At 41.5% G+C, this 15,563-nt stretch overlaps 1 protein-coding gene across 1 annotated transcript in view; it reads right to left on the minus strand.

Moving 5' to 3' along the window:
- Positions 1-5,741: 5,741 nt before the first annotated feature.
- The window catches only part of C5H1orf87 (chromosome 5 C1orf87 homolog), an 85,773-nt gene continuing 75,951 nt past the window's right edge, over positions 5,742-15,563 (minus strand). The window contains exons 10-11 of the mRNA XM_062190089.1: positions 14,008-14,215; positions 5,742-5,902 (exon numbers count right to left, since the gene is read on the minus strand). Of these exons, the coding sequence (XP_062046073.1) occupies positions 5,742-5,902; positions 14,008-14,215 (369 nt within the window). The remainder of the gene's footprint in view (positions 5,903-14,007; positions 14,216-15,563) is intronic.

Raw genomic sequence — 15,563 nt, forward strand, 5'->3', positions numbered from 1 at the left:
GTCACGATGAGGGAAGGATCCTACATCCTGGCTTGTAGAGAGAGAAGGAAGGGTACATACAAACTAGGGTACTTCTGTGTATTATGGGAGGGGACCGCAAATCTTGATAAACTCTCATGATTATCTCTGGCATGCATATGCTTTTCCCATTCCTGGGAAGGTCACCTTGCTTCTCAACATCCCAGCTGAGCTTAAGTGTCTTATTTCCCAGGAAGCTCCACTGATCCAGTTAAGTGGAGACATTTATTCTTTCTGTTGTGCATTCACTATGCCAAGGGTAAATCTTATCACACATATATAGGGCACTTATTTATTTACGTGCTATTGTTGGTTGACTTGTATGCATATATAAATGATCTGTTGGAATCCAAACCCTCACTATCTCAGAATGTGATCTCATTTGGAAATAGGATCTTTACAGAGGTGATCAAGCTAAAATGAAATCATTGTGGTGGGTTCTCTTTCAGTATGGCTGGAGTCCTTATTGAAAAGGGAACTTTAGACACAGATGTAGACAGGTACAAAAGGAGAATGCCACATGAAGATGAAGGCAGATATCAAGGTCTTGTAACTACAAGCTAAGGTGCACAGAAGATTGCTGGGAAACCACAAGAAGCTAAGAAAGAAGCTTGGAAAAGATTTTCCCTTGTAGCCCTCAGAGGGATCCAACCTGGCCAACATCTTGAGTTTGGACTTCTACCCTCCAGAGTTTGTGGTGATGAATTTCTAGTATTTAAGCCACCCAATTTATAGAACTTGTCTTTAGCAGCCATAGCAAGCTAATACACTTGCTCGTAGTCTGTTCCCACAATATTCTTTCATCCTTTAACCATGGCCTCAACTTGATTCCATTCTGGAGGAGAAAAAAAGACGAGCTCCTCTCTCTCTCTCTCTCTCTCTCTCTCTCTCCCTGATGCCTAGAGAGAGTCAAAAAGAGATTGAGAGAGACCAATTTTGGATGAAGACTTGGAGTCAGCAGGAGAGGAAAACACAACAAGTAGTGAGCTCCATATCTCCAAAGATGTCCAAGTCCAGGGAGGCTGCAGGAAACTCTGCTCAGGGTTGGCTCTACAGGAATGTGGAAAACTGTTCTACCAGTTGGCATTTTCCAGGAATTTTCCTGTTGACCTGTATTTTAGAATGCCAGTGAGAAAGAACCTGGCTAGGTATCTCCCTCATGTAAGTGCAGAAGACTATTTGGGAGAAGGGCGTGTGTGTTTTGAGCAGGAGCCAATAACTTTTCAGCAGATAAGTCTTGCTCAGCCTTTGTCAGAGCTCAATCTGCTTGTGAATTTGTCTGGAATCCATTTCCAGCAACACCATCTGTTCATGATTGTCCTACCATCTGACCATTTGCCCTCTATCAACTCCCCACTCTGTGTACCCCTACTGTAAGTTGGAGTCCACCCATTGTCCAACCTGGATAAACTGAGTCTGAGGAGGAGGCAGGACAGGAGAGAGGGGAAGTGGAGGGAGATGATCCAATGCACCGACATTTCCAGCCAAGATGTTTCTGGGGAGGCCCCATCATGCCTTCCCACAGAACCTGGAGAGACAGCATGTGGCCAAGCCAGAGCCATATTGTGCCCCAGGCAGTCTCATGACTCCACAAATAATATTGATGCCTTTTGTTTGGAAACTCTTTGTGGAGGCTTCCCATTTCCCAACAAGCCACGCTAAATGCTGGGCCTCCCCCAAGCCACGTTGCCTTTTGCACAGTCCTGTGGCCAACTGTGCAGGCAGATGAGAGCCCCTGAATGCTAATGAGGGTAACGGCTGGCATTGCTGAAGCGCCCCGGCTCTGGGAACCCCGCCTTTGTTGCTAAGGAGCATTGGAGCCATAGCTGAAAAGCTCTTGCAGGAGGGAGGGTGAGGAGAGGCAGAGAAGAAAGGCAAGCATTTGTTTTCAGAGCTTCACAGTTCTCCGGCCAGCTCCAAAGCTGTCCAATTTCTGATTCCAATTAGAATATCAAATCCCCCGTTATTGTTTCTCTTAATGATCTTGGGAAATTCCTCCGAAGAGTCAGTGAGCACTTAGCAAACTCTTTGGACTGTGCCATCTCCACAGTTGTGCTTCTGGTTGTGTGAACAAACCATGCCAAGGAGTGCTGAAAACACCCTTTATTCCAGTCCCCAGAAGGCGGCAAGGAATCCGGGAGAGCTTGCGGAGCGCACGCAGTGGCTGGGCTTTCATAATGCTCATGCGGGGGCTCCTTCAGCAGCCGCTTTCCAGCTGCCCGCTGGGTGGTGAATCTGGGCCCTGTGCTGCACACCAAGGTGAGCGAGAGTTTGGCCTAGCTTGGTGTTACCTCCACACGTGCTGAGGAGATGGCCCCCACACAGGTGATTTGCTTGAACTGGGACAAGTGTGGCACTGAGAGACTGGGGTATGACTAGGTTCTAGCCCTGGCTTTGTCTATTACTGGCTGCCAGGCTTTAGGCAAATACATATCCCAAGCCTCAGTTTCCCATTAGTATAATGGGCATAGAAATGCCAACCTAGTTGGTTTACTATAAGGAGCAAGTGCAGGCAGGAATATGAGGAAGAAAAAATATGGAAGACATTTGTCTTTGCCAGCCAGGACCACAAAAGCCATCTTGGAAGGCTTGAAAGCTGTTTGTACCTGGCAAAGGCACTTAATGATTTGACCCATTGACTGGAGCAAAGTGAAATAACCATATTGACAATAAAATAATGTTATTTCCTTTTATGGAACATGTCTTTGTGCCACTTACAGTGCTGGGTAATTTGCATACAGTGCTTTGTTTAATATGAATAATGTGAAACTACTCCTTTCAATCTATAATTTAGTACCAAGTGAAAAACGAGTCCTGGTGTTTTATTATACAATATGATAACTATACATAATGCTAATGTACTATATATTTCTCTCAAAAATTAGAAGAATTTTGAAAGTTTTTATCATAAAGAAATGTTAACTGTATAAAGACATAGATAGGTTTAGCTTGAATGAACATTAGACAACACATACATGTATCCAAACATCACAGAGTACCCCGTAAATAAGTACAATTTTTATGGGTCAGTTAAAAATAAAAAATATTAAATATAAGAATAATGCTCTTGGGTAGGTAGTGAATTGTTCAGGAGTGTTCCCACTTCACTGGGAGAGGGCCCACGCTATTGGTGAAAACCTGCCTCTGTCATTCTTCTGCGTTTTCCTCTTCTTTCTTTCATAATTAAAAATATTTAATTTTATTTAAAAGGTAGAAAGACAGAAACAGAGAAGAATCTTCCATCTGCTGGTTCACCCCAGTCTGCAACAGCCAGTGCTGGACCAGGCTGATGCCAGAAGCCTAGACCTCAACCCAGGTCTCCCATATTGGTAGCAGGGACTCAAATACTTGAGCCACCACCTGCTGCCTCCCATGGTGCACATTAGTAGGAGGAAGCTGGAATGGAGAGTGGAGCCAAGACTTGAATTCAGGATGCCAGTGTCCCAAGCAGAGTCTTAACAGCTGCACTAAGTGGCTATTCCTCTCCCCATATTATAGGCTGGAGCTTTGGACAGTGGGGAGACCCAGATGATACCAAGCCTCTCCAGGCCCACTGGAGATTAGCCAGTTCATTGTACATAGCAGCCGGGGGTGGGGGGAAAGTTCTGCCGGAGGAAGCTGGTCAAATCAGACACCAGGTTTCCTCCGTGTCAATGACACAACCACAGGGAGCATGCACAATGCCACTGGCATGAGAACAAAAAGACAGAGATAAGTGAGAAACTTTCCAGAGACAAGCATGAAGTTCCATCACAGAGGTTGCAATGATTTTCTGAAGTGTGATGACTTCATAGCATTTTCCTGTTTGTATCCAATGGTTTGCCTCAAAGCCAGGCTTCATTTAACCTCTATCATCGTCACCTTGTCTCCTTGATTTAAGCTTTTCCCTGTGACTTAAATTGAATATTCGCTTTTCTAATGTCTACCCAGAGAAAAACTAATGATAATTAGCTTCAGTTATTTGCAAGCCTTCCAATAAACACACATGCACACACTGACAGATTATCTCCTTATTGCCTAAGACTCCTCAGAGGTTTCTTTTAACTACATGACATTCTTGGGAACATTCTTATTAGCCTCTTTGAACAAGGATTCTGCCAAGTCAGCCTAGTCAGAATCTTCTACCCTCAAAATCTGATAGCCTTTGATATCTAACCAAGAGCTCTTTTTTTCCTGACACTCCCCCACCCTGGTGATGTCTGCTTTGCCTTCAGAAAGAATCCTGTTAAGTTAGACAGAATGCCCCCTTGCCTGATGCTTCTTCCTTTAACTTTCCATCCAGGGCTTCTCTACCATGCTGCTGTTCCTTAGCTACAAATGATCTTTTCCTTTTTGTGTTCAGTGTTGAATCCAATCTCTTTCTCCCACTGTAACACTCCACTGTAGCTGTCACTATACCTGTTGTGAAAATTATGCCTTAACATTTTCACAAGAGGCAGAATAATGTTTTGCTGAATACACATATACACACAACACATGTCTGTGCACACACATCTTGGAGTAAAAGCAGTGGGGCATTTTTCAGACAAGAGATCAATTAAAAGAGGTTTTCACATCATTCTATGAGAGTGACATATCTCGAAATTTGTTTTTGCTATAGTAATGATCTCACTTCTTGGTGTCATTTCATAGAGACCATTGTTCAAAGTGGTTTAACAAAGGTTTTATTTATTTATTTGTCAGAGTATATGAGAGAGAGAGAGCGAGTGAGCAAGCTGGTTAACTTCCCAAATGGCCACAACAACTGGAGCTATACCAGGCTTAAAGCCAGGAGCCAGGAACTCTATCCCGGTCTCCCATGTGGGTGGCAGAGGCCAAGTTCCTAGGCCTTTGCCGCTTTTATAGGCACATTAGCAAGGAGGTGAATTGAAAGCAGAACATCCAGAATTCAAACCAGCACTCAACTATGGTATGCAGAAAATGAAGGAAGCATCTTACCTTACTGTGCCACAACACCAGCCCCTCAAAGTGTTTTTGAGGACTGCCTGATGCTCAGCAGCTAAAGAGAGAGGCATGAGAAAAGATATATCCCTACCTACTTGTGAGGAGCTGTCCAAATGCCATTGCACTTAATGAGCCATTTGGATCCATTGAAATAAATGTCATCTAAGGGCATCTCTACTCTGAACTGCTTTTATTTTTGTAGTTCTTGAGTTGCCCAGAAAAATGTCTTTTGAGGCAGAATAGTCAGTCTGTGATGACTGCCATATCTTTTTAGAACTCTTGGGTCATTTTAGCTGCCTTTTAGGTCAGCTTTGTTAAGATACATATTGTTAATATGTTTATTTTATTATAATATGGAAATCCTTCCTAGTATGGCGACTAAGGGAAGGTCTGACCTATTAATTGAAGAATCATGTAGTAAGGTCTACTCTTTGCAGGTACTTATGGCAATTGACAATTTCTAGTTCTTTGTTTTGTTTTTGTTATGTGGAATTTTTTTTTTCCAAAAATAATCTGATTAGCAGGGTAGAAAAAAAAACATGAAAAAGTAGTCATAAGCTTTATTAGAGTAGAAAGGATTTTAATTCTTGCGACATCAGCAGAGGAAACCCAGTTTTCTCTGATCACTTTGTGCAAAGATCCAAGTCCAAATGAAAGCATCTACAATGGTTGCATCACCTCAGCTTTGACAGCGCCTCCACCACTACTCTCAGGCTGAAGAGAAACACATTTCCAAGTTAGATAAGGGAAACATCTGTTCTCACAATATGGGTTTGTTATCATAACTCCTTCAAGTACTGCAAAGCTGGCTCCAATAGCATATTTTCTCCAGAACGGAACCTCTGCAAGGCCTGGTCGATTTTCCGAGGGCTCAGGGACAGGTTGTAAATGAGATTGTAGTTGTGAATGAGGCGTTTGGCTCGTTCCTTCTCCAGGACTCCTGTGATTGGTTTGGATACATTTTTAAAGAGAAAGGGAAAGACAAAGACATTTGCATATTAGTTTGAATGACTTCTAGATGGATATTTAGTACTAATATTTTGAAATTTTAAGTTTTTAAAGAATTGAGTTGCATTTAAAAATTTTAATGTCTTGTATATGCATCATAGATTTCAGGAGGAATTTGAGTGCGATTTTGGAGGAGAGACAAGAAAATGGATAAATTCTAAAGCAATCTAAGCTTGTTGTTTTTAATCACACAACTTTTAAAACTGAGTTTGGCAACAAGCGGGACACATACAAAAAGTAATTTCCGAATTATTCTGATTTCTTTCTATCAGTTGAAGTATTCAAAATGTCCCTAAACATGCAAGGTTTAAGCAGTTCATTTAAAAATGCATTTCTGGGGGGATGGGTGTTTGGTTTAGTGGTTAAGACACAGGTTGTTAAGATGCTCCTGTCTCACCTTAGAGTTCCTGGGTTTGATTCCCAGCTCCAACTCCTGATTCTAGCTTCCTGCTAATGCAGCCCTTGAGAAGTAGCAGTGATGGCTCAAGTAATTCGGTCTCTGCCACTCACATGGGACATCTGGATTACTATGGCTCCTGTCCTAGCTGTTTTGGGCATTTGAGGAATTACCTGGCAGATGGGAGCTCTCTGCCTCTCAAATAAATAAATGAATATTTGACAAAGCATTTCTGGAAATATATTTTCTGTGCCTCTCTCTAGTTCACTGTATGATCACTGTGAATCATGTAACTTCTCATGCCTGAACATGTGTACTAGAGCTGGTGTTGTATCATCACAAGATGTGTTCTGGTACCTGTGTGCTATATATCCCAGGGCTAATGCCAGAATGTTGTCTCCATTGTTGTTAGGTGGATTCTGATAGTTGCTGAGAGGAGTTTAAGTGTAGATCATGGCATCACTAAATATCAATAGCACATTCTTAAGTCCCTGCTGGTGAACTTATATATGTTAGATACTCTGCGTGGGCATATAAAGGACTTAGGGAAGTGATCTGTTACCTCCAGAAGCTTCTTGACGCACTGAGAGTATAAATTGTGCAGAAAATCAATTAGAATGCAACAATAAAAACAATAACTTCTGATACTTACATATAAAGTTTAGTGTATCCAAGGCCCTTCTCCAAGTAATTTTACCAATACTAATGTATGTAATCCAGACAATTAGCCCATTTCACAGAGGAAGGAACTGAGGCCTAAAGGTGCTAAATCACTTGTCCAAGATTGTCTATTTTTAACCACTATAGTACATTATGGAATGATATGGAAGAGATTGCTTTAAGTAGGAGTCATACTGGTTCCTAGAGATGTATCTTGAAGTATGAAGAGTCATAATACAGGTTCAATGAAAAGCCTAAAAGCTTAAAATGTCTTTTATACAGATGGAAGAGTCAATGTTTTCAGGTTCAATCTTTTCTAATCTCCTTTGCCTGTGGAAACTTTGAGTGATTGTGAAATTCTTAAAGAACCCAGAAGCAATGCCCTATCCAAACTGTAGAAGTTCATCACTAGTCCACTGGTGCTGGGCAGGGGTGAACACCTGTCATCTCAGTTTAAGCTAGAAAGAACTGTTCATGTTTACAGGATCAAGATGCTCCCCTCTGAACTACTCTTTCCAGGCTGATGGGGTCTATTTCTTTCTACTCCGTTCCATTCTGATTTGTTAGCTTTTCCATTCCAGTTCATTTATTGTGTCTTTATTGCCTATCTACTATTTTAAAATGTTGGTCCTTTCTTCTATATAAACCTCCATCTTTGAGTTGGTCAATTACAGCTTTGAAGTTCTCTGGATTGGTTGGCTGCTCTTGGCCCTGACCAGGTTTATTCTCTCTGGACATTCCCCTATGCTTTGCTTCTAGAAATATAAGTCACAAACTTTGCAGTGAGTTTCTGAATGTAAGATCATAGGGAAGTTACTTGAGTTTTTAGCATCAGTTTCCTTAATTTTAAAATAAGGCTAATTAAATTGTATGAAAATAAAAAAAATAAGTGCTTGGCCTAGTATCCAGTGCTAGCAAGCACTCACTAATGCTAGTGTTACTATAATTATAAAAATTATATCAAGATGATTTAAAATACATGGTCTTTATTATCAAAATATATAGCATTTAGTTAATATTTTAATTAAGAATAAAAGTAATGTTTATAAACTACATCTAAGAATCATGGTGGTGTTTTCTATCTTCTAAGATTTACATTGGTAAAGGATTTCTACTGTCAAATAAAAGTCTAGACTTACATTTAGTATCTGTCACTTTTACTCTGTCATTAGGGATGCCCTAAGAGGCACATAAAATAACCTTTACAATCTATGTTAGTGTTGGAAAGGCTATTCTTTCCAAGCTGGAACCAAAATGAAAGAAGTAGTAGTAAGAACCTCTTTAATATCCATTTCACCTTTACAATTTCCAAACAACTTCTGAATATCCTATCTTATTTGACCTTTCTCAAATATGGGAGGTATGTTTTATTATGAGTCCCATTGTATAGATGAGGAAACAGGCTGAGAGAATGTATGTCACTGGCTTTCAAGGTTCAGCCACTGGTAGCACCTGGACTCGATTCTAAATCTTTTGGTAAGAACTAAGCAACCAACCAACCAAACTAACAAACAAAAGGAAAAGGAGAAGAAAAGAAATGAAGCAAGATCTCATGTTCTTTCTACTATGTTACAGGGCAGGATGTAGTAGGAAGACAAGTAGAGCTGGGTTTGAATTATGGCTCAACTTCCCAATGGCTATTATTGTATCCCTTTGACACTGACTTTTTCCTCCTTAAATAAGAACACGAATTCCTTCAGCATGTGGTTGATGTAGGAATTTAGTGATGCAGGGTGTGTAATGTCCAGACCCAGGAAGAGAATGTCCTTTAAGTCACTATGCCTCCTTGAACTCTAAAATACTTTCTATCTAGCAGTTAGTTCACTGGGAAAATTCCAAATGTACCATTTGCACAGACATTTATCCCAACCATGCTTCTTTCTTTAGAAAACATGACCTGTTATTCATAGTCATGCCTTATTCTTTCTCCTTAAGGCTATTTTCTTGACAACCCTCATTAGAGAATAAGCATGGGAGGTTCCCAGAAACACTGATGTGATGATGGATGGACTGCCTTCATCCTGGATGAAGAACACCCTGGCCCACATACTTCCTTGCACATAATAAAGAACAGTGATTCATCTGCGAGCAAAGTAGGTATCATCTGCTCTGCATCTAGAGTGGGACCTTGGTGGTCTGCTAAATACTGTGGTTAATAAACCAACAAAATGACCTCAGTTAATCTCTTTCCTCATTACAGACATTTGTAGATGTTCCCAGATCTGGCTGACACATTCTTTGGCCACCGAGGAACTAATGAATTTCATAGAAACGGAGAAAACAGGCATAAATAGTGAAGAGACCATGAGAAAAGCATTTCAAGTCTGTCAGAATCTGCCTCCAAAGTCAACAAAACTCCATTTTTCCTCAGAACAGTTCAGCTCCTATGAGAAAGGTCCAGGTCTTTGGGGAGACTCTTAGCAGCTAAATTTATGATCCATCATCCATCATCACGACTCAAAATTTGTTTCTTTAGAAATGTCTTCTCTATCTCCTTGGATTTTTGTTTTTAAAGATTTTTTTTATTTGTTTGTTTAGTTTTTGACCCCATCGTCACTCCTATAGTCCTGGTATGTACATTGTTAATGGTTCGGATATTTGTTTGGGTGTCCCCAAGGGCCATACATTAAAGGCTTGGTCCCCAAAGTCCTATCGTAATGGATAATGGATTAGTGTTAATGGTCAATGGATTAAGGGTGGTGTCTTGATCCAAATATGGTGTCTGAGAGAAGGGCCTAGATCTTTAGGGGGCATGCCCTTGTAAGATAGTTGTCATGAGAAAGTTGGCTGTATAAGCTGAGTTGGTCATAATTTTTTCCTCTGCTTCCTGGTTTGCTGTGTGATCCCTATTTTGTATTTGTTCTATCACCACTGCCACATGATCTCGGACTGTGCATCTCCAAAACTATGAGCCAAAATAAACCTTCTTCCTTCACAAGTAGCTTCTCTCAGGTATTTGTTTAAGTGATAAAATCTGACATACACAGGGGCTGGCATTGTGGTGCAGTGGATTTAAATGCTGCCTGTGATGCCAGCATCTCATATGAGCTCCAGTTTGAGTCCTACTTCTTCTTCTTCTTCTTCTTCTTTTTTTTTTTTGACAGGCAGAGTGGACAGTGAGAGAGAGAGACAGGGAGAAAGGTCTTCCTTTACCGTTGGTTCACCCTCCAATGGCCACTGTGGTCGGCGCACCACGCTGATCCGAAGCCAGGAGCCAGGTGCTTCTCCTGGTCTCCCATGCGGGTGCAGGGCCCAAGGACTTGGGCCATCCTCCACTGCACTCCCGGGCCACAGCAGAGAGCTGGACTGGAAGAGGGGCAACCGGGACAGAATCCGGCATCCTGAGTGGGACTAGAACCCGATGTGCCGGCGCCACAGGCGGAGGATTAGCCTATTGAGCCACGGCACCGGCCTTGAGTCCTACTTCTAATCCAGCATCCTGCCAGGAAAGCACAGAAGATAGCCCAAGTGTTTGGGTCTCTGCCAACCATGCAGGAAACCCAGATGGAGTTCTAGGTTCTTAGTTTTAGCCTGGCCAACTTATAGCCACTGGGGCCATTTGAGCATGAAGCAGCAGATAGAAAATCTCTCTCTGTGTGTGTCTCTCTTTTTCTTTGTAACTCTGCCTTTTAAATAAATGAAATTAAATCTTAAAATAATCTGATACCAATGCCCAGACTAGAGTTATTTCAATAACTTATTAGCCTTCTTTTCTCCATATCATTGTTCAGTAAACCATCTCCTTTCGTTATGGTTGGTTGAACATTTAGTGGATATTAGGTAGTGCGGGAAGCTTCATCATAGCCCCCAGGACTCACACAAGTGTGTCAGCTTTACGACACAATTCTACAAGAACCTCCAGTGCTGTCTTCCTCACTCTCATCTCCTTCTTACCCATTCCCCCTGCCCACCCCTTGCAGGAGATGGTATCAGCCTTGGAATGACCTGCACACCTATACAAAGGCTCCCTCCCTTCACGTCTCAGCTCCATCTCTCTCTCTCTGTGAAGTCTTCTCTGAGTAGTTCACCCTACATTACCTGGTTAGCTTCCTTTTATCTCTCCTCTTTCCTTTTGATTCTTTAACTCTCATTTGTTCCTGAAATTTTAACATCTTCCTATAAACTGCCTTTTATTTATTTATCTTTTCTTTTTATGGGCATTGAAGTATTTCCAGTCTCTGGGTCTTACCTAAAGTAAACTCTTTACCTAAAAGTAAGCTTTTCTGGTTTTCCTCCTGGTCCAGCCCTTAATATGGGGTTGGGCATATATACATACATACATACATATATATATATATATATATATATGTATATGTATATGTATATAATTTATTTGACAGATAGAGTTAGAGAGGGAGAGAGACAGAGAGAAAGGTCTTCCTTCTATTGGTTTACCCCCCAAGTGGCCGCTACGGCCAGAGCTATACCGATCCGAAGCCAGGAGCCAGGTGCTTCTTCCTGGTCTCCCATGCGGGTGCAGGGGCCCAAGCATTTGGGCCATCCTCCACTGCCTTCCTGGGCACAGCAGAGAGCTGGACTGGAAGAGGAGCAACAGGGACTAGAACCCGGCACCCGGGATGCTGGCACCGCAGGCAGAGGATCAACCAAGTGAACCATGGCACCAGCCCATGGGCTTATATTTTTAATAAATGGTTTTCTAATTCAGTCAAATCGATCTTTAACTTAAAGATCTCAGGGTTTGTATTCTCTTTTTGGTATAAGTATTAAGAATCCTTTGGGTATTATATGGTAGTTATATTTCATGTAATTTGGAATTAAGTTGCTTTAAAATAAAAACAAAAACACACAAAGACAATGAAAAAGCCATTGCTATTTTATGTGATTATTTTTAGGAAGTACTCTGTTCATTAACTCTTCATGAACCACATTAAATAACTAAGTATGACAGTTCTCGTCCAGGTGTTTTTGTGTCTGCCCCTTCTTTTCACTTGCCAGGACTTTGGCCCAGTTTTGAACTTCATTTTCTCAGCTGGACATTGGATTAGCCTCCTTTGTTCTTTATTTCACTTTCTGCACACAGTCATCAAAGATCTTCCTTAAAACACAATTTCTTCATGCTCCTCCTCTGCTTAGAAAGTCTCTGTGCTACTCACTATCCTTGAATTAAATGATAATTCCTTAGTATTATATTTTAAGCCTTTCAGTATACAGCTTTATTAATATTTGCCTTTATAACTTAATATTTTTTAAAGATTTATTTATTTATCTGAAATTCAGAGTTACACAGAGAGAGGAGAAAAGAGAGAGAGAGAGAGAGAGAGAGAGAGAGAGAGAGTGAGGTCTTCCATCCGATGGTTCACTCCCCAATTGGCCGCATTGGCCAGAGCTGCGCTGATCTGAAGCCAGGAACCAGGAGCTTCTTCTGGGTCTCCCACATGGGTGCAGGTGCCAAAGGATTTGGGCCATCTTCTACTGCTTTCCCAGGCCATAGCAGAGAGCTGGATTGGAAGTGTAGCAGCCGGGTCTCGAACCGGTGCCCATATGGGATGCCGGCGCTTCAGCCAGGGCATTAACCTGCTGCAGCACAGCACCGGCCCTACTTAATATTTTTCTTAATAAAGCCAATGTTCTAGTCTGACTGAACTTCTTGCATTGAGCCTCACACAGTGTTTCACTTAGCCAACTTTAAACACTTGCTAGAAAGGCTATTTCATTCCTTTGTGTCTAACCTGTGTCTTTACCTTCAATGATCAACTTCACATGAACTTAGCCTTCCCTAATAACCCCACAAAAAAGGGATCCTCCTTTCACTGAATGCACACATAGCACATTCTAATGGCATTTATTATCTTACATTTTGTGGTCAGTTATTTATTAAATATTCATTCATTTATTTGCTTCTTTCTTGAAAATGTTTAATTGTGCAAGGTACCAGAGATAAGACAAGACTGTGGTCTACTGGTGAGGTAGTAACAAATTCCCAAGTGATTTATGCATATATACTTATGTATCTTGGATATAGTAACGAATTCTTAAGAATCTAAGAAGCCAGATGTAGGTTAGGTTGGCTTAGATAAATCTGGGGAATCTCAGAGGAGTAGTGCTTGGATTCAAATGTAAGATATTTAGGTGTCAATTACTCAGATGGACAGAATGGGGAATTGGCAAGAGGTGGGTAGATAGAGAAGAAGGAGATAGCTCAGATGGAAGGCTTAGATTTGAAAAGGCAAAGACACCGAGGAAGCAAGGCATGTGATTCATTATGACTGGGCAGGATTAGTTGAGAGAATAACAACAGTAGCAAGAGACTGGACAGACACTAGATTTTGCCTTGTTAAGGAGTTTGGAGTTCATTCTGTACATGGGTTGTGGGAAGGGGGAATGCCAATGCCTTGAGTATTTTAATCAGGACTGAATTGTGGGCTAGACCTTGGTGATATAGAGTAGGAAGGACTGAAAATAGACTGCAAGCAACCTAGCAGGGTCTCTTGTCTGATTCATCTTTGTATTTCCAATTGTGTTTAGCAAAGTGCCAGGCATGTGGTTTACATAGAAATTATATTACCCATTCAGGAAATGTAAGAAAATGAGGTGTTCACTTTTATTCTAGCACCTGAATAGAAAGAAAGATACATCAGGGCCGGCGATGTGACGTAGAAGGTAAAGCCACTGCCTGTAGCACCAGCATCCCATACGGGTGCTGGTTTACGTGCTGGCTGCTCCTCTTCTGCTCCAGCTCTCTGCTATGGCCTGGGAAAGCAGTGGATGATGGCCCAAGTCCTTGGGCCCCTTGCATCCGTGTGGGAGACCCAGATGAAGTTCCTGGCTCCTGGCTTCAGACCAGCCCAGCTCCAGCGGTTGTGCCCATTTGGGGAGTGAACCGGCAGATGGAAGATCTCTCTCTCTCTCTCTCTTTTTCCCTCTCTCTTTAACTCTGCCTTCAAGTAAATAAATAAATCTTCAAACAAACAAACAAACAAAACAAGAAAAATATATCATCTTTCAAATCCATCCTTCACCTGTGTTGCTCAGATCACATAAGTAGAGAGCGTTTTCGAGTTTCCTGAACCTGTCGATCCACGTCTCACATTCCTCAGCCTCATTGTTCATAGGTGGGCTTGTGGAAGGCTGAGAGGTTGGTTGGATCTTCCAAGAGTTCAGAGGATCCTCAGAGGCTGGAATCTCAGCGGGAGGGTTTTCTGGCTGCAACTCCTCTTCTGGAGTTTTCTACCAAAACAACACAAGCATCTCACTGGCAACACATTCACCACCCAGAGCTTCTCCAGACTCTTGGCCAAAGATGAGGCCTCGCAACTAAGAAGATTTATTGTAAGGTCTGGCTTCGGAAAGCAAGGAGGATGAGTTTCAAATCCTCAGTGCCACAGGACCATATCTGCCAAGTTTTGCTGGATACAAACATGTTAAGTGTGTTTGTTGTTAAGAAGAAGGGTGACATCATGACTTTTATTCACTTGTCTTTTCTGACTTGCACAAAGCAAAGAATTTTGTAATTGGCTGAGACTTTTTATGATGTTCAACTGTTTTACATTAGTGGGATCTATAGTGGATTGGCTTCCGGCAATGCTTACAACGTTATGGTAGGAACATTTCTAAAAGCAGGAGGTTTTAATGAAGAGTGATTAGAACAATTAGTGATATTATCTTAGAAAGTGCAAGTGCTTTACTAAGATCACACAGAGATTATAGTGAATCCAAGACTACTGTAAGAAGTTATGTCCAGTGCACCTTGGTATCCTAACCCCAAGCCTTGTACTTGGTAGAGGTGTTTTGAGAATAAAATGGACAAATTGCAGTTGTGCCATGTAAGGCATGTTGCCTCCTACCATGAGGAGAGAGTGAACACCTACTGTAGGATCTCCAAGCCCTGCTTTTCCAGTAACTGACCCTCCTGCCAATCCACATGGTTGCGGAGAGAATCACTATGCAAATATTCTATTTGCAAAGTTTAGGACTAAATTGTGTAATAATAAATGCCATTTATTTCTACAAGAGCTAGAGAATAAATTGTTGCTGGGATGCAATAAAAATCCTCAAATAAGAGGCAAAATAAAAGAGCAAGTGTATTTTTCATAATCTTATTCACAACAGACTTAACACTCATGGAGAAAAGCACTCGCTGTTGTTTCTTATGTGGCAAGAAGCTTGCCAAAATGGATACTATTTTCTAAACTATTTCAACGTGTGAAGTGCATGAAGAGGCCTCTCGTCATTTCAGGATGAATTATGCTCTAATCCAGGCATTTAAAAAAATAACAACACAAAAACTCAGGCTGTTTTTCAATTCTCTGTACAATGCCTCCTGGCTGAATGCTGGGAATATTAAAATGCATTGTAACTCTTTGCCAGATTTTGCTATTTTTAAATTTATTTTTAAATCAGAGAGCCTCTTACATTTTAAAACCTGATGTCTGGGGAAAGGTCACACAATTTCTGGAAGCTAGACTTCAGATGTCAAAATAGGGCTCAGAAACACCCTTGATTTTGACGGCAGTTGGGGGGTCAGCCCCAAGCTTTGGAAAGCCATCCATATACTGGCTAGGATTTCAGTTTCTTG

This window comes from Lepus europaeus, chromosome 5, assembly GCF_033115175.1.
Source record: "Lepus europaeus isolate LE1 chromosome 5, mLepTim1.pri, whole genome shotgun sequence".
NCBI classification, from domain to species: Eukaryota; Metazoa; Chordata; class Mammalia; order Lagomorpha; family Leporidae; genus Lepus; species Lepus europaeus.